The following is a 24646-nucleotide window of genomic DNA, read 5'->3' as shown; positions in this document are numbered from 1 at the left end:
TTCTGTTTTTAAAAAAGGCTTTCCTGATTCCCACCAACTTCAACCTACACAACCATAGTCAAGCCTTCTTGTAAGAGGCAAGGACACACAATTAGACCCAGCACTAAGGGAGTCAGAGATAGCCCTTCTTCTTCTGAGTCAACTCTTAATTCCACACCCAGCAGGGGTGCCTAGGTCCCAGGTGGGCAGCTGGTCAAGGCTTCAGAGTTCTCATCCTGGGCACACTCTTCTGTTTAGCCAAGGGCTGGATGACCTGAAAATTAGAGTTATATCATCTAAGCCCAACTCCTTCCTCTGCAGTTCACAAAATTACTGGGGTCTCTGATGTGCCTAGTTTTAGCATCAAAACTCCAAAGAGCTTTGGTTCATCTCTGTAGGAGAACAGGGGCAGTGCTAAGGAAAGTGCATTCCTCATTCACACCACCCATGGACGTGAGAGAACCTGGGCCACCAAGTTTAGTGGCTTGAACTCCTACACCCTCACCTCTTCTGCATGCCATTGGTTTTCCAGCTCTGGGCCAGCACCACGCTGCTTACCACCGGCTTCCCTCGCAAGGTCACATAATCATCTGTTAGGTCCCCATTGAAGTTGCCACAGAGACCACACACTTTGTTCTGCAGCCTCTCGCTGATGCTGATTTTAATGACGTTGAAACCATTGTAGTATATCTGGATGTCTGGGCTGGTGTCAATCACCAGAAACCCCTCACTGCTGTAGATTTTGGTTGCCAAACCAGTTATAAATGGAACATTCACTTGTGTGCCATTCACCTATAGGAGGAGGAAAACAGAAAATAATTACGCTTAGAGCAGGGGTTGCCAAAATTGTTCAGGAAAGGGCCAGGGAAAATATTTTGGGCATCGCAGGCTCTGTGATCTCTGTCTCAACGACTCCACTCTGTCCCTGCAGCATGACAGCAACCACAGACAATACACAACTAAATGAGTGTGGATGTGTTCCAGCAAAGCTTTATTTACACAAACAGGCAGCAAGCAGATTTGCCAGCCCCTGCCCTAGAGTTTAAAGGCATTCACTCATCTTACTGTGTAGTTGCCCCAAAGGAAGCAACTATGGAACAGAAGTAGGGGAGAGGAGGTGAGAGATAAGGAAATCTTAGAAAAGTATAACCCACAATGAATGGCTGCATTTGTGTCTAAAACTTTCCCCAGCATAAGCCAATTACTGAAAATGAAATCCCAATCCTGTGCCAACGAGAGTCTAACACAGTTAAAATGGATCTGGGCATCATTGCCATGTTTATCGTTTTCTTGCTTATAATGTTCAAACTGGAGGTCCCCCCAGAGGACCTATAGGCACATTATTTTCTGCATTTGTCATTTTCCTGCTTTCTAACATTTTCTTTCCTTAGCCCTTGGGACAGAATATAACATGCTTTTCCTGTACTTACAAAATAAAAATTTTCTCCCCAGGCTATTAGTAGCTTTTGTACCTTAAAATAAAAAAATAAAAAACAGACACCTTTTTAAAAAATGAGTCTCTACTGTTTTGACTAGCTTGGGTATTTTGTTCAGCCACAATGTCAGTTTTTCTCTCTCGGGTGGTCATTTTCATTTTCTAGCTCCTGGATTCTGGACCAACGCTGTCGTGTTGATGTGGGCCAATTTGTAAAAGGAATGAGAATGTCAAAAACAGTGGCACCTTTCACTGAAGTTAAAACTGGTATTAAATTTCAGATTCTTCATTTTAAGCTCACAAAATACTGCTGGTCTTTTGCCTGATGCTTGATACTATGCTATTTGATGACTCTTCAATTAAAGATACACTCAAGGCCTGATTATCTGAGCAGGTGGAAAACAGATACACGCAATAACACTCAATTCCAAAAAGTGGTAATGTGGCTGTCTCTGGGTCCCTCCCTCCCTGTGCTCACAGTGCTGGGGCCTGGCTCCATCCTTCCGGGTGACCGGCGGCAGCAGCCTGCTCTGCCTGAGAGGCTGGGTCACCATCAACAGTGCATCTGAGCAGGTGATCTTCTTAAAAGGGGTGGGAGGAATTCAAGTAGAGAGCCATATTTGGTTGTGGGGGTGAGTGGGGGGTTGGGTGGGGGGTTTACATTTATTTACACACAGGTGTAAGATAAACAAGAAACCAGGAAATGGGCCTAAGGAGGAGCCAACCTAAGAGAAGTCCACCAAGGGCAGCCTCCCATTTCCTGCCCCTCAGCGGGTCATCATGTGGCCCTTGGACAAAGGAGGTGCGCGTCAGGTTTTCACTCAGATTGGTGTTTTGTAGGCAAATGCTTGCTTTCTCTTAGCTTATAGAAAGGATGGCAAAGATGAAGGGTGGGTCTGACTACAAGAGGGCAGAGCCAAAAATAATCTTAAGGGCTGTTAAAAACAAATGAGACGCATTTTGGAAAGTAATCAGAGTAAAAACTGATTTATCTAACAATTTATCACCTGAAGCTCTGTTAGCACCCATGCCATTGCCTGGCTCTGAGACCCCACAAGTCTCCTGCCTTTGGAATCATCAGCCAAGAACCAAATGGTGTCCATTCTTATGCTTAAAGCATCTTCATACTTCGATTCTTTAAAACCTGGTCACTGTGTGTGGAACACCATAAAGCAACAATCTATCCCACAACTTGGCTATCTGGGAGAACCCTACACAATCCCCCAGCCAACCCCTTGTTTCCGGGCCCCTTCTTAAGAATGGACACCAGACTGGTCACCTTGACTGTGTTCCGGTCGCTGATGAGAATCTGCTCTTCGTTAATGTAGAAGTAGACGGGCGAAATGATGGTGAGGTTGGGGGCGGACCACTTGTCGAAGTTGATGATAAGCTGGAAGGAGATGTCGGGCAGTTTCTGGCAGATGGTGGACAGCACGAAAGCGCAGTTGGCCGGGAAGCGGAGGAAGGCGCCGTCGAAGGTGCGGAAGACGCCGCCGCCGGCCGCCAGGCAGTAGGAGGTCTTGGTGCTGAAGCAGCCGCGCACCCCGTTGCGCAGTGCGCACTCCTCGTCGGACTTGCACTGGCGCGGGTCGCACTGGATCAGGTTGCGACGGAAACAGCGGCAGCGCCGCGTGCAGTCGCTGTTCCAGAACAGCTGCTTGGGCTGGAAGAGAGGCGCCGTTTGCATTAAATTCAGACTGTGGTCAGGGCTGGAGACCCCAAAGTCCAGTCCCCCTGGTCTTTTATCAGGCTGGGCTAGCCTGTCTTTAATAGGGCTGGAATTTGTAGGAGGCAGCAGTGGGGAAACGGTCTCAACTTAAAGGCTCCATCAGTTGCATGCAACTCAGACGCCAAACAATATGCAGTTTTGACATTTACTTATTTACTTATGTATTTATTCTTAAAGACAGGGTCTCATTCTGTTGCCCAGGCTGGAGTGCACTGGCGCAATCGCAGATCACTGTAAGTAACCTGGAATGCCTGGACTCAAGCTATTCTCCTATCTCAGCCTCCCTAGTAGCTGGAACTATAGGCACACGCCACCACACCCAGCTAATTTTTGTATTTTTTGTAGAGACGGAGTCTCACTATGTTCTTGAACTGCTGGGCTCGAGCGATCCTCCTGCCTCAGCCTCTCAAACTGCTTGGATTACCGGTGTGAGCCACCACCCCGGCCATAACTTGATTGATTTTAATAAAGAACTCTGAAATCTTTGTGGCTGGATTGTAGAACTAATCACAGTCAACCTGAATGTGCAGCTGTTAGAGGAACTAGGTAAAGAGGAAGAATATTTGGTAGAAAATATTCATCAAGGAATCACACTTCTGACAAGTACAGACTCTGCTTCAAAGATGAAATTAAAATTCACTTAAGAATGATAAATTGACCCTTCAAGTCTTAAACAGTAGTAAGAAAGCAATGACCAGCACTTCTGATTAACCATTTCACATTTCACAATCCTCACCCTTCCTTGTGTCTCGTCTGCTTCCAACTTACTTCTGTTGGAAGTACCTTCATTCCCATGTGTCCTGAATGTGAGAGATCCGGAGAACACCTGGGGTCCATGAAAGGAACGTTTTGGGATCAGATCACCTGGGTTTCAATCTAGTCCTGTATCCCCGCCTGTGCCATCTTGAGTAACATCACTCACCTCCCCAGTGTCACTTTGCTCATTTCTAAATTGGAGATATTAATAGTATCCTGTGGTTGAGTGCAGTGGCTCATGCCTATAATCCCAGCACTTTGGGAGGTCGAGGTGGAAGGACTACTTGAGCCCAGGAGTTTGAGACAAACCTGAGCAACACAATGAAACCTCATCTCTACTTAAAATAATAATAATAGGCCGGGTGCAGTGGTTCATGCCTGTAATCCCAGCACTTTTAGGAGACTGAGGTGGGTGGATCACCTGAGATCAGGAGTTCGAGACCAGCCTGGCCAACATGGTGAAACCCCGTCTCTACTAAAAATGCAAAAATTAGCCAGGTGTGGTGGCACATGTCTACAGTCCCAGCTGCTCGGGAGGCTGAGGCAGGAGAATCGCTTGATCCTGGGAGGTGGGGGTTGCAGTGAGCCGAGATCGTGCCATTGCACTCCAGCCTGGGCGACAGAGCGAAACTCTGTCTCAAAATAATAGTAATAATAATAATGATAATAATAACCAGCATGGTAGTGCATGTCTGTAGTCCCAGCTACTCCAGAGGCTGTGGTGGGAGGATCGCTTAAGCCTGGGAGGTAAAGGCTGCAGTGAGTTGTGATCCTGCCGCTGCACTCCAGCCTGGGCAACAGAGAGAGACCCTATCTCAGAAGTAATAATAATAAAATGAAATTTAAAATAATGTCTTACAGGGCAGTTGTAAGCACTAACTTAAATAAGATGTATAAAACACACTTCCTGGCATAGGGTAGGCACTCAATAAATAGAAGCTGCTATTACAGGAGTAGAACAGCTCATCGTCTTTCAGATGGTGAAGAAATTATGCAACATTATATAAAATACCTACAACATAGCGTATCCTCAACTGGAGGCAGCTATTCTTTTCTTTTCTTTTCTTTCCCAGGAGTCCCACAACTAGAATGTTATTTTCTACTTTTCTCAAAACAGGCGGCAATCTGCAGGCACGACTCTGCTTGGTAGGGTTTGCATTCTTGATGTTGCACTTGCTCTAGACTAAGAATTCCAGGAAACTGTTGGAAATTGGTCATGATTGTCCACGTGGGAGGTGGTACCAACAAATAGACTGTGTCAGAGAGATGTGGGCACTCAATGCATTATTGACTTACCAAAATAGTGTTATCCAGAAAAGATCTTTCAACAGCACAAAAAGGCCTATGTTTCTGTCTGGTCAGTTTTCTGCTTTAACTAGAGACACCAAAACCCTGGATATCAACTACAGATATGACTCAGATTCAAGGGTAAATAGATAGAGGAGAAGATCTTCCAGAACAACTTTCCTGATTGCAATGCACTTCAAGATGCTATTGCTGATTTTTTCATCCTCAAAGTGAAGTCATTGCTGGAACTAAGTCTACTCTCCTTCCAGACTTACATAACACATTCTGGGTGCCAACAGCCTCACAAATTGACTTCATTTCTCTTATCAGATTTATAGAATAACTGAGTGGATGGTTTGGCCTCTCCCTGATACGAAGTCAGACATTACAGTGCTGAAAAGAGAAAAATAACTTGATGTATGTGGATATGATAAAGGGTAAATAATTCATCCACAAGAGAATCTGATCCTGAAACAAGCATCACAGTAGAGTGGCTGGCCCAACGCTGCTTTCTTCACCTTAATCACACATGACAATGACAGCTGGGTGATCACTCTACATGCTAATAGCCAGGCATAGTCTCTATTCATTTCCAAAGAAATTTATTCTATGAACAAGCCCCCAAGCGCTTTGGAATGGTGGCAAGTAGATGTGGATTCTTTGTTCTCTGAGTTTCCTGCTTCCCGGATGTAAGCTGTTGTCAAAATCCACTGAGGTTCTGATGAAAAACTGTTCATAATGTTTACACTGTAGTACTAATAGCAGCCAAGAGCTGACCATGCTTTTCCTGAGAGTCCCAAGGGCTTTTATTTGCATCCTTTCATTAACACGCCTGGATTTTTCGTTTACAAAGTGTTTCTCAAGAGAATAACAAAACAACAATAACAATAGCAGCTCCCAATTATTGAAGGACTCGATGCCAGGCAGTAGGCTAGGAACCCAGCATAGATTATTTATCCAACAGCCCTACTGGGTTGGTATCATTAGTCACATTTCATTCACAGGGAAACAGACGCTCAGAGAAATGACAGCGTTTGCTCAGTGTCACACCTCCAGCGGTGGTACTGCTAGGATCGAACCCAGGTTTCATTGAATTATGCCACACTGACACTCAGGATGCCTGCCGAGGGTGCATGGCACAGTTGATAGATGGATAGGTTTTGGTAAGTCTCCGGGCTGGGGAACACAGTTTATGGAGTACTTTTTGATTTTTGAGCCTGATTGTATCTTCTCCTCAACTGTGAGAAAACAGAATTCATTAATTTTTTCCATATGTTCTACTTTTTCCTTTCAAATAATATTTCTAAGAGCTCATTTCAACACCCCCTCTCCCAAAAAGCCTCCTTTGATTAGTTCCACTATTTTACCTTACTTCCTCCCTGTCTTTCTAATATAGCATTTAAATAAATTTTCCACTGAAAGTGAAATTGAGGGTCACTTCCACATTTCTTTTATTTATCCCCAAAGTTAGGGCAACTTGAATGAGTCAATGCATCTTTACAAAAAGGAGTTACTATTTATTTTTCGCCTAGTTGATTTCCAATTCAGACATTTCAGTTAGATTTATTTTAAATGCTACTATTCTTTTTCACTTAAAATTGATTAGTTCTGTAGGGTATTATTTTTCACTTGCTGATAGGTTATTTTGTAACTGTTCTCCTGTTCTTTAACGTACATTGTTTCTCTCTTCTGAATAGATTTTTAAGATCCTCAAGGCAGGGGACATGCTTTCTCATCCCCCACAATACCACCAACACAGTGCTTTGCAAACAGCAGATACTCAATTATTCGTAGTTGTTAACCATCTAACTTGCCAACATACGGTTTTGATGTCATTCAAACAGGGAATGGGCTTGAGGTCGAACCATGAACTAAATGCCTTGTCTATTCAAGAGCTTTTCTAGCTTAGTATTATGGAATTCTAGCTTAGTATTATGGAAAGATTACAAAGTCCAAAAAGTGAAATGATTTCGTGAACTAATATGTTTTATTGATAAACATCTGCGAAGGGCATCTTCATAAACTCTATGTTTAAACCCCTGTAGGGGGCGCCACAGAGGGTGGGATGTGGGGGTACCACATTAGCAGTCCAGACCAAACTCTGGGGATGATCCACAGTGACAAATGGCACACGTGGAGATGGCAGCCACAGCTACCCTCACGGAGCCTCAACAGCCAGAGAGGGAAGGCCGCCCCACTCAGCCTCCAGCTCCATATTTTCCAGTGACAAATGTCCTTAGCTAAGACAGCTACAAACGTCAGATTCACAGCTACCATATTTCCAAACTATAGCTGTATCTGAAGCTTTCAAACTGAGATTTACAGGACAGAAAACAGAGAAAGGCACGACAGAGACACACAAATGTGAGTGAGTAGGGGAGGCAGAGCACCGGAGACCTTGCCAATGTGGAGGAGGGAGGAGGGAGACACTCAGGTGCCTTTCTGACACTCAGTGCCCAAGAGCATCATCTGAAGAGTGTGCTTAGCCTCTCTACCCCCCATCCCACTCCCCTGCCATGAACATGATGCTCTTTATAATGAAGTGGGAAAATTGGTCAATCTGACCAACCTCTTAGAGTTGGAGAGGAATCTGATCATTGGCAAGGAGGACGCCAGGCTGGCCTCCCATACCTCGTAATATTTGCCATCGGAGTAGCAGCCACAGCTGTGGGGCAGGATGCAGCTCTTGCCGTTGAGGACGTAGCCAGCGTCGCACTCACAGCCCTCCACGCAGTAGTGGCTGCAGTCACTCTTCAGGCGGATGGCGGCACAGCGGGGCTGGCAGACACTCACGCAGCTCTCGTAATGGCTGTTTGGAGGGCAGGTGACAGCTGGAACAGGACAGACAAGTCAAGACTCACACGATCACAAGGCACTGAGGAGGGTTTTCTCACGGCCACTGCTCACCTACACAGGGGGATGAAGGGCACAGGGAGAGGCAGGAGGTAGGAGGTCTGCCGCCTTTCTTCATTACTGCCCTCTTCACTCACAGAAAGCGTGGGTCTGATTAGTTGCCTTTTAAATAAAGGGCCAATGTGCAGATGGAGGTGGCTGGAGCTTCTCACATCATGGTCGTCCTCTCCTCAGCCTGGCCATTGAGATCCTCTATTGCCTGCCACCTAAACCCACCCCGCATCTGAATCTCCAGTTAGACATGTCACCTGATAACCTCTCAGGGCACCCACACTCCTCCTGCCTCTAGGTCTTCGTTCACACTGATCTTTCTTATTCATGCCCTCCTTCATCCTCTGAGCCTATCCAAATTCCTGGTTCTTCAAGTCCCAGTGGGAGTCCCAGCTTACCCATATAGCTCTCCCTCTTAGACCAATGTCAGCTCCTCTACACCCCAGAGCTTCTACAGAACCTTTTTCTAAGCCAGCAGTTTACCATCCATAGATGCCTGAGCCCCATGATCTCTGAGAAGGCAAATGTACACTCTGTGTGTGTGTGTGTGTGTGTGTGCATGAGTACACGTGCTGGCGTGAACGTGTGTGTGTGTGTTTGTGTGCACGAGTACACGTGCTGGCGTGCACGTGTGTGCATGTGCACATGTCTGTGCAAACTGACTCACATCAATTATGTTCTACCATTTTTCAAATGCATCTAGATGCTTCTACAGAAGGCAAGTAGGGTCCTGGTGAAGGGTGTGGGCTCTGGAACCAGCTGTAAGAGACCCAGAGCATTACCCGGACTCTCTGAGCTTCAGCTTTCTTCTCTATAAATACAGATACCAATAGCATTCGCTTCATGCCTGGTTGCAAAGGATTAAGTGAGTCTGTGTGCTCAGGACGGTGGCTGGCACATAAGTGTTCCATAAGTATTAGTCAATCATTAAAGATAGGTTTGCTTAAAAAGTTTTGTAAAAGCTATTATCTCAATCAATGTATACTAAAAGCACAACTACCATTGTGTGGGAATGTCTACCCTATACTGTATACAGTATCTATATGGGGGGTTATTTCATTTATTAAATTATCTAGTGGTAACATCTACTTTTAGAGTACAGAGTTCTATGAATTTTAACACGTTTTGATTCATATAACCACTCTCACAATATACCATATGTTTTTTAAAAACATTTGTAGTTTAATACATAATACTTGCATAGCATAGAAAATCCAAACCATACAAGTAAAAGCATAATGAAATGGCAACCTCTGATACCAAACTATAGTCCATTTTTCCAGAAGTGTTCTATGCATATACAAGCACCCATTTGTGTGCGTATGTATGCACACAAGCATATGTGTATGCCCTGCCCATTATTTTTTGCATAAATGGGAGCATAATATATACACATTTCTGCTCATTGCTTTCTTTATGACAATATTCATTTCATTTATCCTCAAATTATTGCTTTTGCGCTGCTGCATGCTGAGTGTATTTTATATGTTTATGCTGATGCTGCAGTGAACATCCCTGTATGTATATCTTTGCCCTCATGAGTAAGGGCATCTGCGGAATAAATTACTGAAAGTGGAATTACTGGGTCAAATGGTATGAATGCCACTAAGTTGCCTCTAAAGAGGCTGTGCCAATTTGTCTTCCTCCCTGCACTGTTGGAGGTTTGTTTTCCCACACTCTCCTTGATTGTCTATCACCAAATTGTCTGATCCTTGGAAACAAGCTTAAAATACTATATGTGCTGTCTCCTTATGCTATATGTGTATTATTATTATTATTATTATATATCCTTATTTAGTTTGCATTTCTTTGTGAGGTTGATCCTCTTGCTTTCATTTGTTTATAATCCATTCGTATGTCTTTTTTTGTTAACTGCCTTTTCATATCCTTTTCACATTTCATGTTGTTGAAATTTTTATTATTAAATTATAAAAGTTCTTTAAAAATTAAAATAGGCCAGGTCAGGTGCAGTGGTTCACGCCTGTAATCCCAGCACTTTGGCAGTCCAAGGCAGTGGATCACGAGGTCAAGAGATTGAGACCAGCCTGGCCAACATGGTGAAACCCTGTCTCTACTAAAATTACAAAAATTAGCCAGGCATGGTGGCGCTTGCCTTTAGTCCCAGCTACTTGGGAGGCTGAGGCAGGAGAATTGCTTGAACCCAGGAGTTGGAGGTTGCAGTGAGCTGAGATCGTGCCACTGCACTCCAGCCTGGTGACAGTGAGACTCCATCTCAAAAAAAAAAAAAAAAAAAGAATTAAAATAGGCCTTTGTGGTATGTCGTATGTGTTACAAAATATTAATCATTTGTCTTTTGACTTTGCATTCATTTTTAAATAATTTTCTAACTTTTTTTGAAGTTGTTTATCTCTCTGCCATGGAAAGATGTAAAATTTTTAATGTAATGAAATTTATCAAATTTCCCTTTTAACTTTGGATAATTTGTTCTGAAACGTTCTCTCCACTGCAAGATTATCAAGAACACTCCTTTGTTTTCTTCTAGTATTTTTGTGATTTAATTTTTTTATGTGTAATCTTTGTTCTGCCTGGATTTTATTTTGGAGTAAGAAATGAAGGAAGGATTTAGCTCTTCCCAGCTAGTTTGCCCTTTGACCTTTTACTATTTACTGAATAACAAATATGTTTTCCCAGTACTTTGAAATGCCAACTTTACCATATGCTAATTTCTCTTTAGTGTTTGGGCTTGTTTCTGAACTTTCTCTTCTTTCCCTTGGTTGGTCTTTCTGTTCATGTGCCAGTATTCACTTGTTTTATTTTTATTATTTATTTGTTTAACTTGTTCATATGCTAGTGTTAACAGTGACTGAAGGTCTGCAATACATTGTAATATTTGGGAAGAGGTATTACTAATTTAGAGATGTTTGTTATTTCAAGTATTTCAAATGGGTCTATTTCTCCAACTGGATGATAAACACCACGTTTCACACTCTGATTCTTCCATGCCACCCCAAACAGTGTGAGAACATGGCAGATGGTTAAGAAATACTTGATTCTTGGAAAACAAACTTTCAGATTCCTAGTACTGATCCACTGCTTCTCTCTCCCCACCAAATGATATACTTGCGAGCTGTGGAGTGATGACCTGGGCTCTGCACCTGGATTTGTACCATGGTCAAGAATGTGTCTCTTGCCATACCCAGCATCTGTGCCTTGGTAGACAGGATGAATGGCGCCCCTAAAAAGCAATTCAGCTCAACAGAATGGACAGGGGCTTTGGAATCAGACCAACCTGGATTTGAGGCCTCGCTCTGCCATTAAGCAGTGTCACTATGGACAGGTCACTTGCTCTCTCTAAAACTCTGTTTTCTCATCTATAAAACTGGGATCATAATATCTCCCTCATGAAGTAGTTATCAAAATAAAATGAGATATAATTCATAAAGCTCCTCATATAGTGCCTGGTACTTCAATAATAACTTCTGCAATTCATGGTAGTAATAGTTGTAATCGTAGAAGGAATTTTTTTTAACAATTATTCAACAGGAATTTATTAGATGTTTGGAGAAATACGTAAGACAAATCTTAATTATCAGACTTTGTACCCAGCACTCTGAAGTAGCAGCAGCTGCCTCCAATAAAAGGGAAAATGACGATGACAACCAACTTTGGCCACAAGTTAGGCACTGGGTGACCAGGCTCAGAGAGGCAGCATTGCACAGAAGGGAGAACACTGTCTCAGGAGCCACTTTCCAACTTACCCAGGCCACCTTCCTCGGGAAAGTGACTTCATTTCTCTGAGCTTCAGTTTCTTCCTATAGAAAATGGGATTATGAGTAGTGCCTACTTGACAGGGTTGCAATGAGAAGTAAATGCATGAGTCCCCAGATCCCACTTAGAACCTGGCACATAGTGAGAGCTAAGGAACTGTCATTTATTCCTTTTTTATTTCCTTCTCTTTCTCCTCTCACCATTGAATGCCCTAATTACAGTCCCCCATTAAGGGACTGAAAGAATGATAGACTCAGCTCAATGAATTTTAAGGAGGGGCTAGTAATTAAGACAATTTACCTTCCCTTCTCCCTGTAAGCCTATTTGCTCAACTTAGGTTACAAGATTTTCCAATGAGTTTACAAATAAGGTAATTGAGTAATAAATTATCCCATTGATAGGAACGGTCAGATCATTGAAAAACACCAGCATTCTACCTTGTTACCAAAAAAGCACAAGTTTGATGGGCAGTTCTAGGTTAACCCCTTTGCTCCTAAAGCACCATTTCTCATATCAAGCATTGGATGAGATGCTTGGATTAATTTTTGGTAGAACGAGAGTTGGAGAGAGATGGGGCCTGTCCTCACATGATGTGGAGTCATATCAGCTACAGTTAAAACAATCCTATTCTTAGGTCGAATGGCTGAATTAGGACTCAGTCTCAGAAGCTTTTCTCTGCTTCTGAGATTCAAAATGGAAAAGGAAGTTGCCTCTAACCACGCCCTCTCCCCCAACCTGACCTCCATACCAGCTTTAAAACATATATTTTTTCTCCTATTTTAGTTTTTCTTTTTGCCATTCATTACCATTATTTCCTCAGGTGCTCTAACTTTTGGATCTTTACCCCTATCTTGAAATGTCAAGGTAGGGAAGGTCTAAGTCTCCTTGTGATGGGAACGATTCTAAGTTACCTGCTGGCCCTGGCGTATCAGCCTGGGACGTGCTGGTGGGAAGCTGGTAGAAGGCAAGGGATAGGACCCGAGACTGAGGATGAGGCAGGGCAGACTCAGCTCTGGGTACCATGGGTAGAGCTCCCATTACTAGCAAGCCAGGGTAGAGAGGAGGCAACCAATGTTTGGACAGAAATTTGGGAGGGGAGAGGAAAGGGTTGCTGGTAGAAGGGAGAGAAAGACAAGAAAAATCACCTTATTATCCTTTATCCCTAGCCAAGCTTTGTTGTGGGGGCCTTTCTTTCTTGGGGGTAAGGTTGTGAGGCCTTGCTGACTCAATTTCTTTTCCTTCTCATGAGTGACAAAAATTAAGACCCATCAATTGAGGTGAGAGTTCCTGGCATTAGCCCCTGTGTGCATTTCCCTATTTGTTGCAGTTGGAAGCATTGGTTTGTGGCATGCCTGTCCCCACCCCAGCCACCCTGAGAGCAGTACACCCAGCATGGCGTGGCTGCAGGTGAAGAGGGAAGTCTCTGTAACATGTCTCAAGGGGAAACAGGCGAGCTTTCCCTTCCGAAACAGCTTCCCCATTCTGCACCATGTTTAGGCCTCTGGGTCCAAAGCTTGGTTTTCTGATTTAGAGGAAGACAAGCTCTCTGGTCTTACTGGAATGACCCCAATGAATCCAGAGTAGCTCTGGGGATTTACCCAGACCCGAGCTTTCTTATAGGTGTATTTATTTTATTGAAGTCATCAGAGGCCAGTTTGTCTGGACTGTCATCCCTACTGGCACCATTCCCTACCCTGCCTGGCCTCACCCACTCAGGGACTGAGCCTGGATGAAATGGGGTTGGCATCTGTTCCCTGCCTTCATCTTCCTCCCACCCTTCCCTTACAATCGACATGAATCCAGTTGTGTGGAATGTAAACTGACTGTGTGAGCGTTAAAGCACAATGCTGTTTCTGGTTTTTCATCTGAATTTCCTTTTCCAGGATGAAGATGGGAGTTGATTCTCTGGGGACCCTGCTGTATCACTTATTTAGAGCTCTATGCATTCCGGATCAATTTGTAGTTTTAAAAGAGCTACAGACCTTCTAAAGGGAATATGCTTTTTAAAGAAATACGCTATTATTAATGAGATTGAGACAGGAAAATAGATCAAAGCAGGTTAGCTAAAGACCAACAGTGTTTTTTTCCCCCCAAGTTTTTCCTATACTTATGTGCTAAATGCAGGTAAATTATCGCAGTACATAGTCCAGCAGTATAGTATATGGGTTGGGAGCCTGGGCTTTGGGTTAGAAGCTCAAGTCCTGACTTTGCCACTCAGATTATACGACCTTAGGCAGTTACTTCATTCCTCTGAGTTTCAGTTGCTCCTTGACTAATTGGGTCATTGAGAAGAATAAATGAGGCATATTGATAAAATGTTTAGCATGGGGTCTTGGCTCAGAGCAAGCCATTAACATAACAATACCGCTTAGAATGCACAGAGTGCGCCTGGCTTTCAATTACCTAATTGGATCCCCTGGACGTTTCTGAGGCATAAACAGTAAAGGCAGCATTACCACTGCTTTATGGAAGGGGAAACTGAGAACCGGGGAGGAAAAGTGAATTGCCCCAAGGTCACACAGATCCTTAAAGACAGAGTAAAGGCTAGAATCCAGGGGCTCTAGTTCCTTCTCTAATGTACTCTTAATATTCTGCTCTGTTTCATAAACACAAAGACTGAAACATGACACATATGAATCAAATAGAATAACATGCTTAGACAAAGCATGTGGATTATTGACACAAGGATGGGCCCATGAGGTGCTGCTAAAACTTATCCTTCTTTCATTAATCTCTTGTTAGCATTCTATTGCGAACTTTGTGCGTCCAAATGCCACGTGCGATACTCTGTGATTTATATGCATGACCTTATTTCATCCTCAGGGTAACCCATGAAATAAGTGACATTAACTCCATTTTACCAATAAGGACATGGAGGCTCCAGGAGGTTACATGTCATGCTTCATTCAGATAACAAACTCAGTTCCAAAGTGCATATCCTTAAACTGCTACTCAATATGTTCTGACTTCTAGGGAGATGGAAGACTAGCCTTCCCAGAGCAATCAAGAAAGAAGAGAAGCTACAAGGAGCGACAATGAGAAGGACTCACTGCAGGATGTGTAGTTCCTCCAGCCAGTCACCGTGATCCCCTGAGTCTGGCAGGTGCTGGCGTAGTTCTGCAGCCAGCTACAGGCGGTCTGCACCGCACCCCCATCGATGCAAGAGTCAAACAGGCAGTTCTTGTAGAAGAAGGTGGGGTTAACTTTGCTGTGACACTTGGAGAAGCCAGCATTCTGGTTGGGGATCAGGCTGCACAGCTGCTGCACTTTGGAGAAACCTTCTACCTTGGCACAGGACGGACAGCGGTCCCCACAGCCCACCTGGCAGAAGGTGTCCCTCTTCACCCAGCTCTGCCCAAACTCATTGACGCTGGATGCGAGCAGACCTATGGGCATCTCCAGGTCGTCGTCAGGGTTGCCGTTGTAGCGGCCGCACAGACCATAGGTGCTGTTCTGCATGCTCCGAGGGACTGTGATGGACAGGAAGGTCTTCCAGTCATATACAACCTTCAGGCCAAAATCAGTTTCCACCACCACGTGGAAACCAAAGGAAAAGATATTTATCTTTCCTTGCCCCAGCTTCAGGGGCAGATAGAGCCGTTCACTGTTGACCTATAAGAGGAGAGATGAGGCGGAGAAACACAGTTGGCCCAGAGATTTCCCAGCTCTTCTCCTAACAATGAGTCTCTTGAAAGACAAGTCCCAGAGGGAAGTTGGAGCAGGTTGAATGTAGTCTTTGCATGTACTGTTGTTTATGTCAGTCAACTATTATTATTAGGATTTGAACAGATGCAAATGACTATCCTTGGTACACTAATATACTTATTTATTTCAGTGCCTTCTGTTTACATAGCATTATTTCCCCCAGGAGTTCAAATTGTTTTCTCCAAGGTAATGTAAAGGTAATAAGAATTCAATTAAAGTTTAGACTGAAATACCAAAACATAGAACTCTTGTGTTTCTATTTCTAGCTCTACCATGGAATTTATTTTAGGCAAGCCCCAGTGTATTAATTCCTTCGAGATTTCTTTTTTCTTTAAGGATGGCTTCACTTTGCTGTTCGCTCTGTCTGAAATGCCACTCTCCGCCCATCAACATCCCTCTCATCCTCCAGACCCTGCTCCAATGTTGCCTCTTCTGTAAGGCAAGATTTTCTGAGCCCGTGGTCAGAATTAATCACTCCCTTGTCTGGGAAACCAGGGCAGGTTATTTATACTTCTCTTGTATTCCTCTCTACCGCTGGCCAGGATCAAGCCTGCAGACACTGTATTGCAGCACACATCACAATCTGCCTCATGTTATGACTGGTGTACGCTCTTCCATCTCACCTACAAGATTATGGGCAACTTGAGGGCAGGAACCACATTTTACTGATCTTTATGCCCACCTTCCCCTCATTATCCCCCAGGCACCCAGCACAATGTCTCCCACGGAGGGGGCACTTGACATACATTTCCTCCCACATATTTTTAAATTCAGACAAGAGGGAAATCCCTTAACAGTAAATTCCAGGACTGCACTGCCCTTGAACTATTTTGATTCAGAGGAGCCAAATCCTACAGCCTGTGGCCAGGTTAGTGCATGATGGAAGATGGACAGGCAGCTTGCTCACTGCAGCAAGGGCTCACGGGGGAGGTGGCATGCCTTGTGGGAGAAGCAGCTGTTTTAAGATTGCTCTGACCAGAAATCCCTTCCCCCAACCTCCTTCCTCTCTCTCTTGGCTGACACCACTTTCCACGCCTTCTCCTGCCTTGGTTCAGACCCTCATCACCTTTCACCTTGACTGTAGCGTACTCTCCTAACTTGTCTCTCTGGCCCCAGGATTGCCCCTCCATTCGGTCACTACCGCCACGCCAATAATCTTAATGCAATTGAAAGCAGTTAATCCAATCCTGAAAGCCCTCTCCAGGGCTTGAGTAAAGTGTCTGATATTCTTAGCACTTCACCCTGGGCTCTCCAAGAACCGGCCCTGCCTCTCAGATCCACCCCATTGGCTTCCTGCACACCAGCAACACCCAACAGTTTGCAGTTCCCTAAATGAACCCAGCTGTGCCATTCCACCCTGCATTTCCTGTGCTGTGAGTGTGATGGATGCTTTCCGTGCTCCACCCAGGGCCCCCAGTCCCAGGCCCTGCGACTATGGGCTAATGATAACTCACAGCCGGCCTTGGCCCCATGGGAACCACGTTGCCCAGAAGATTCTGACCCCCTAATCCAAGGGTAGCCCTTGGCCAATGACTGGCTGACACTGTGAGTCGAGTGCCAGGGCTCCCACTAGCCCAGGCTAAAGCTGTTCTGCAGCTTGGACCACAGCCCTGCTGAGCTCTCTTGACCTGGTGCTATCCTCACTTTCCCAAGATTTCCCACCTCAGACTTTGCTTCTCAGGAACCTGACCTAAGACAACAGGGATGCCCTTGACCCCATCTTTTTCCTGGGGCAATGCTCACCCTTCAAAACTCAACTATCTCCTTCTGTGAGTATTCGCTGAGGCAGAATTCATTCATTCATTCATTCAGTAGACATTGATTTGACACCACTGAGTGCCAGGCACCGTGCTAAAGGCTGGGATACAAAACATATGGCCTTTTCCTAGGAGCTCATAGGCATGTGGCAGAGGGAAGCACACAGACAGATAACAATACCATGTGATAAAAGCAATGATAGAGGTAAACAGATGCACAGGCACCAGCCTCAGCCTGGGCACAAAATCAGGGCTGCCTGCAGAAGACAATGGCCATACCCGGTCTCAGAGGAGAAGGAGGAGTTGGCCCATCAAGGAGGGGTGGGAGTGAAGACAAGGGAATTCGAAGTAAAGGGCTCACTCAGTCCCAGCAAAGGCCCAGGTAGATAAGGGAAAAATATCCTGATAAATATGAGTAATTACAGCAATTTAGTGCTGCTGGGGCATAGCGTGTGGCCTTGGGAGTGGTGGGAGATGAAAATGGACAGGTGGGGAGGGTCTGGATCATGAAGGGCCTTGTATCCAGTACACACATGGCAAAGCGGCCTATGAGATAAAGCCTGCAAAACACCCATTTGTTTTGTAAAACAAAAGCATCAGCAATCTTAATAAGAGAATTTAAGTAGGAAGATGAGGCCAGAATTTGGATTGCAGAAACAAATAGCAAATAAAGTAACAAACAGGAGATTCAGAAGCAGAGATGATGCTCTTAAGAGTCTGACCAGAAATGGAAGGAGAGAGATTGGATTGAAGCTAGTGGGGAACTGGGGGCAAGGCTTGTTTGAGAATGAACATGTTTATGGGTTGAAGAGAAGGATGCTGTAGAAAGACACAGAAGGGAGAGGAGACAACAGAGGGCCAAGATCCCAGGGAAGGCAACAAAGAGATGGCAGAGGGGGAAAGCAGCCATGGGAGGAGAAGAGATGCCTCATTCTCGGCACTTGGAAGGGAGGAGGTAGAGAGGATGCAGTGATAGTCATTTAAGGGACAAGGTGCATGGAGGATGAGAGGAGGAGCGAGATCAGGCCATGGAGACTCTGATCTATCCTAAAAGTTCACAGCGAATAAAGTAAAAGCCTTGCATTCAGAGGCCAATTGGTGCCAGCTGGCTTTTCTTCCTAAGTTACCTTGCATTCTATATTTCTGGCTACCTGATGTCACGCAGGAGGCAATGCCTTGGGGAGGCAATATAATTGGATGAAGCTAAAGGCTTGCAAATTCTGCCATTGCCAAGGAGAGCTTTGAGAAAGGAACACCCTCGACTCAGACAGGCTCGGCTTCTCTGTGTCTCAGAAACCCCACGCATGCCGCCTCCACCCTGGCACCACTGCCCTGCCTCTCTGTGAGTGAGAAATGGAGGAAAAGAGGGAGCTCAGAGGCAGGAGGTCAGAGGAAAAGGGAGAGGCTAGAATGGCAACAGGCTTGATGGATGGAGGAGGAAGTCGCAGAGGATGATGAGAAGGTGTGGGAGGAGTCGGGGGAAGTGTATTTCAAATATTTAAGTATTGGAAATAAGACCACATATTAGAGTTTTTGGAGACAGTTTTCCTTTAAACAACAGACCTTGACCTAGTTCTCCAACAAGATCTTCTGCAGCAAAGTCTCCCTGCATCCCTCACTTTGCTACCCACTCCGAGTCTTCACCAATATTTCCTTTTCGTGGACACCTTCACCTCCTTCTTGGCCTGGCAAGTGTAATCCTCCAGTGATCAACTCTGGGTCTTCTCTTCCAGGAAGCCCTCCCTGAGGTCCTCGCAGCTGATTTAGGCAACCCCTCCTCTGTGCTCTCACACCCTCCATGAGCAACATTTTTGTAGCTCTTCACATTACACAGACATTAATTGCCAACATGTCTGTCTCTAGCACTAGACTCTTTTAGGACAGAGGCCATATTTGATTCATTTTTCTACCCCCAGGACTTGGTAGAGAATAAGCATCAATAGAAGCTCAAGACACTAAACCAAGCCAGAGTGATGCTCAAAACCCCACTCTTCTGGCAATAAATGATAAAGACACAGGCTACGAGGACCCTGAAAACCTCCCCGTTGGCCTGAATCATGTCAGACTTGGCTGTGATGAAGCCTGGGGGTAGGGGCAGGAGTGAGGCAGTCTCTGATGAGCTCTGGCTGTGGATGGCTGAGATGGGTTATGGCGGTGCCCCCAGGAGTGGCTCACCTTCTGCAGCTCACCCCTCTACCCTGTCTGGTCGGTAGATAGCACATTTATTTCTAGCTTCTCTTGGCTTAGTGGATTTTCCCATGTCCTGTGGTGCTGCTGAATGCAGGGAAAGGTCAGAGTCATAGAAGAACCCTGTGTCCCAAGGAAGCACTTTCTTATCACCCTCCATTTCTGAGGGCCCCAGCAGTGACCTGCACTCTAGGCTGTTTTACCCAGCACTTCATTTCACACTGTCATCCTAACGGCCATTATTCTTCAGGCTCAGGGAGAGATGGTGACTAATAAAAACATCATGGGAAAACAAATGCAAATCACTGAATAAGCAGATTCTGCAATGCATTTTAATAATCTGAAGTAACTGTTAAATCTATCCCCTATGCCTCGAAAGAAAAGAACCCTCGATGCCCCCTGAACTTGGTCTTCTTGTCAAGAGTTTGAAAGCTGTATACTCTGTTTCCAACTTGAGCACTTAGGACATCTCAGTGACTTAGAAAGAAGTACCCTAGCAAGAACTCCCCCCACCTCTTTAATCCATTTCTCCTTGACCCCCTGTTGTGGGTTACACTGTGTCCCCCCAAAACAAATGTTGAGACCTTAACCCCCAGGACCTGTGAATGGACTGATTGGAACTAGGGGCTTTGTCGATGTGATCAAGTTAAGATGAGGTCACCCTGGATTAGGTGGGGTTAACTCCAGTGAATGGTGTTCTTAAAAGGAGAAGGAGATTTGGACACAGAGAAAACAGGAGACACAGAGGGAAGGAGGCCATGTAAAGATGGAGGCAGAGACTGGAGTTTATGCTGCCACAAGGTAAGGAACATTGAGGATTGCCCACAGCCACCAGAAGCCATGAGAGAGGTAGGGGGTGGTGCTTCCCCAGGACCTCCTGGGGAGTCTGAACCTGCCACCACCTTGACTTTGGACTTACAGCCTCCAGAACTGGGAAAGAATGAGTTGCTGTTGTTTTAGGCCGCCCAGTCTGTGGTATTTCATAATGGCAGACCTTAATAAACTAATTCACACCCCCCTCTCCATCTCTCTGTGAGGAAGAAGTCTGCTGTGTGGTCTTGGGACTTTAGCAATAAGTGCATCTTGTAAGACTGGGGCAGAGCACATGCCTGGAAGGAGAGCTAACCCACTGGGGGCTTAACCCTAAAGTAGAGGGAAAGGGAAGGAAATGCCTAGAGACAGTGGGAAGTCGTTTATTGTGAAGGAGAGGGAAGGGTAGCATGAAAGAAGAGTAGGTGCTCACGAGTACCCCACAGTCTATACCTGAAAAGAACTGGGAGGATGTCTGAAGCCAACAGGCGTAGCCTCAGGTGTCGAGGTACCTAAATGCAGACAGTGTGTAACACGAGGCAGAAAACACAATTCATCTTAAACTAGATGAGACAGGACCCATGAACAGATTACATTTTAAAAGAAAAGAAAAACCTGAAAGGCAGAAAGGCAGAAGAGCAGCGAGTATCAAAGAGATAAGTAACTGCATGAAAACACCTACATCTAAGGGTGGAAAGACATCACAAAAGGAAACAAAGAGTAAAGGACAAATACGACGCAAGCAATGTGGGCAAAACGACCGATACATTTGTTTTAACGTAAGATGAAAATGGATAGAGGGAAGTTGTCATAATGGGTAGCTTTGACTATCCAAACATCTAGAAATCTTATGTGGCTGAAAGCCAAGACTCTGACACAGTCCTCACTTGCCTCAGTGGCAATGTAACCTCTCAGATTGTTGAAGCAGTAACTAGCACTGTGACAAAATCACGGGAACCCTGGAAGAAAAGGGTTATTGTGTCGTTTCATTCATTCTTTTTTTGGGGGGTCGGGGGAACAGAGTCTCACTCTGTCACCCAGGCTGGAGTGCAATAGCATAATTTCACCTCACTGCAATCTCCGCCTCCCGGGTTCAAGCATTTCTCTGCCTCAGCCTCCCGAGTAGCTGGGATTACAGGTGCCCATCACTATGCCTGGCTAATTTTTGTATTTTTAATAGAGACGGGCTTTCACCATCTTGGGCAGGCTGGTCTTGAACCCTTCACCTTCTGATCCACCTGTCTTGGCTTCCCAAAGTGCTGGGATTACAGACATGAGCCGCCATGCCCAGCCTCATTCATTCATTTGACCAGTGTTTCGAGTGTCACTAGGTGCAGGGGGTTGCCTATTCATTCAACATAAAGATGAATTAGGTATGGTTCCTGCCCTTATGAAGCCCATGATTAGAAGTGAGAGAGCTTTAGACATGAAGATCACGAAAAACACAGCCTGATGAATGCAATAATGGCTACTGGAATAAACTGTTAGGATGAGCAGAAAGGAAAACAACTGGAATTTAGGTTTGTGGTGTGCAAGCAAGGGAAGAGGACGACACAGTGAAATTGCTCCCTTAGATGCTAAAAAGGAAGATTTTCAATAAACTTGAAAGGCTTGGGAACCTCTCTTTGTCAGAGAAGGAAGTTGAAGAAATCCCGAGGCAGAAAAAGAAGTCAGTACAGTTGCCCGGGGAACTCTTTAGTTAGGTTTAGATAGTTTAGTTCAGTATAGCTCAGAATTTCTAACACAATGTATACAAGATGAAAGAGTCCCTTTAGAGATAGAAAAATTATGACACAGACCTGTGATGATAATGTCAAGAAGGCAAACACCCTAAATCAGCTCTCTGAAATGCTAAAGCAGAGGTCGTTGGCTTGCTTCTTAGCATTTCAAGTCATGTGCAGAGCAGGACCCTGGAGAAAGAATGGCTGGGCCTGTGGCTGGGGCTGATGTCTGCAGGCCAGACGAGGAGTGCACAGAGCTCCTCAGCCCCACTGCCCCTGTCTTTGTGGTCAAGGAAGTGCTCTTTGGGTGAAAAGGGTGGGAAGCTTAGAAAGAGTGAGTTGAAGCCTAAGTGAGTAAAGGGATTGTAGGAGAGCCACGAGTCCTCCAAATGTGTGAACTTACAAATCCTGTGGGTGCCAAAAGGGAGACCAGGAGAGATGGAGGGAGGCCAGAACAGGTGAATATCACCCTGATCTCAAAAAAGGGAAGTGGGTGGACGAGGACAATAGCATCGGTTAGGGAGGCCTACTCTGTACGAGGTAGGCATTTCTTTTACAGGTGGAGTGACCAAGCTAGGAGGTTAAGTGACTGCCTGAAGTCACACAGCAGCCACCAAGCAGGGATGCTAACCCCGGTCTGTGCTCTCTCCAACATACTCCGCTGCCACATGAAAGGCCCACTTCCAGAGCTGGCTCTGCCTCCTAACTTGGTGTATGTGACTTGGGCAAATCATTTTTTTCTCTGAGCCTCTGTTTCCTTCTCTGTAAGATGAAGTGACCGAAAATCTCTAGGGCCTCTCTCTGCTTTAATATACTATGATTTTCTTTGGATTCCGGACCTGCCTGATTCAACTGCAGCCTGGCTTGCTGACCCCATCCTTACATCTCCACGGCTCCCCTCTTGAGGGGACCCCGTGACTACTCACCAGCACAGTGTGCTTGTAGGCTCGGTGGATCACGATGCTGTAGCCAAACACGGTCACGTCCACCTGCTTAACCCACAAGGCCAGTGACGGGTCCCGGTCCTCATTCTTGGCTGTGACAACAAACTTGGGGAAAGAGTCTGAGCTCGGCCTGCTTCCTGTGGTGCACAGGATGAGCGGGCAGCTGGTCTGGAAGTCAAAGGAGAAGCCATCAAAGGTGAGGTAGTGGCCATAGCCTGAGACGATGCAGGAGGCGTCAGTGCGGGCTTGGCAGTAGTACAGGCCGCCCTCCTCCATGCAGTACTCATCATCCTTGCAGGGCACAGTCTCACAGTGGACACTGTTGTCTGTGCCATTGCAATAGCAGAAGATCTGGCAGTCCAGGTCCACCCAGAAGGTCTCATTGGTGACAAGCTGGTGCCCCTCAAAGTTGCAGCCACACTCACTCCGCGTGACACACTGGCTGCCCAGTAGAGCGTAGCCCTCATCACACTGACATCCCTCAGAGCAGCTATCCACGCAGATGGGGCCCAGGGCAAGGGTCTCACAGGTCTCTGTACATGTTATACACTCCTCAAAGTGGCTGTTCTCTGGGCACTCCAGCGCTGCAGGTGGTCAAGGAGAAGATGGGTTTGAGAAAAGGACAAAAGTCAGAGACAGAAGTGTGTGTGCATGCATGTGTGTGTGAGTGCATGTGTGTGAGTGCATGTGTGTGTGCATGCATGCGTTTGTGCATGCATGTGTGTTTGCATGTGTGTATGAGTGCATGCACATGTGATTGCACGTGTGTGCATGAGTGCATTGTGTGTGCATGTATGTGTGAGAGTGCATGCACATGTGATCGCACGTGTGTGCGTGAGTGCATTGTGTGTGGATGTATGTGTGAGAGTGCATGCGTGTGTGCACATATCTGTGCATGCATGTGAGCGTGCATGTGCACATGTGTGTGCATGTGAGTATGCATGTGTGTAATTGCATGTGTGTGCCTCTGTATCTGTGTGTGTGGTCTTATGCGCACAATACAGTAAGCTGTACTCATCCTCATTTGGGAGATCCAAGTTCCAGTGGCACCCCTTCATTCACATACTCTGCTAGGGCACCTAGCTTTCCATGTAGAAGATTTTGAGTCTACATTTCCGGCAAGATGGCCGAATAGGAACAGATCCAGTCTCCAGCTCCTAGCGCAAGTGACACAGAAGACAGGTGATTTCTACATTTTCAACTGAGGTACTGGGTTCATCTCACTAGGGAGTGCCAGACAATCGGTGCTGGTCAGCTGCTGCAGCCCGACCAGCGAGAGCTGAAGCAGGGCAAGGCATCGCCTCACCTGGGAAGTGCAAGGGGGAAGGGAATCCCTTTTCCTAGCCAGGGGACTGAGACATACAACACCTGGAAAATCGGGTAACTCCCACCCCAATACTGTGCTTTACCAAGAGTCTTAGCAAATGGGCACACCAGGAGATTATATCCCACACCTGGCCAGGAGGGTCCCACGCCCATGGAGCCTCCCACATTGCTAGCACAGCAGTCTGCGATCCAACAGCAAGGCAGCAGTGAGGCTGGGGGAGGGGCGCCCGCCATTGCTGAGGCTTAAGTAAGTAAACAAAGCCGCTGGGAAGCTCCAACTGGGTGGAGCTCACAGCAGCTCAAGGAGGCCTGCCTGTCTCTGTAGACTCCACCTCTGGGGACAGGGCACAGCTAAACAACAACAACAACAACAACAA

General features: G+C 45.7%; 1 protein-coding gene across 1 annotated transcript in view; it reads right to left on the bottom strand.

The window, feature by feature from the left end:
- TECTA (tectorin alpha) overlaps positions 1-24646 on the bottom strand; it is a 90524-nt gene that overhangs the window by 25105 nt on the left and 40773 nt on the right. The window contains exons 10-14 of the mRNA XM_011964981.1: positions 22926-23527; positions 14870-15431; positions 7818-8017; positions 2694-3077; positions 485-771 (exon numbers count right to left, since the gene is read on the bottom strand). Coding sequence (XP_011820371.1) covers positions 485-771; positions 2694-3077; positions 7818-8017; positions 14870-15431; positions 22926-23527 — 2035 coding nt within the window. The remainder of the gene's footprint in view (positions 1-484; positions 772-2693; positions 3078-7817; positions 8018-14869; positions 15432-22925; positions 23528-24646) is intronic.

This window comes from Mandrillus leucophaeus, unplaced genomic scaffold, assembly GCF_000951045.1.
Source record: "Mandrillus leucophaeus isolate KB7577 unplaced genomic scaffold, Mleu.le_1.0 Scaffold71, whole genome shotgun sequence".
Taxonomy (NCBI): Eukaryota; Metazoa; Chordata; class Mammalia; order Primates; family Cercopithecidae; genus Mandrillus; species Mandrillus leucophaeus.
This window is presented reverse-complemented; position numbering and strand designations above follow the sequence as displayed.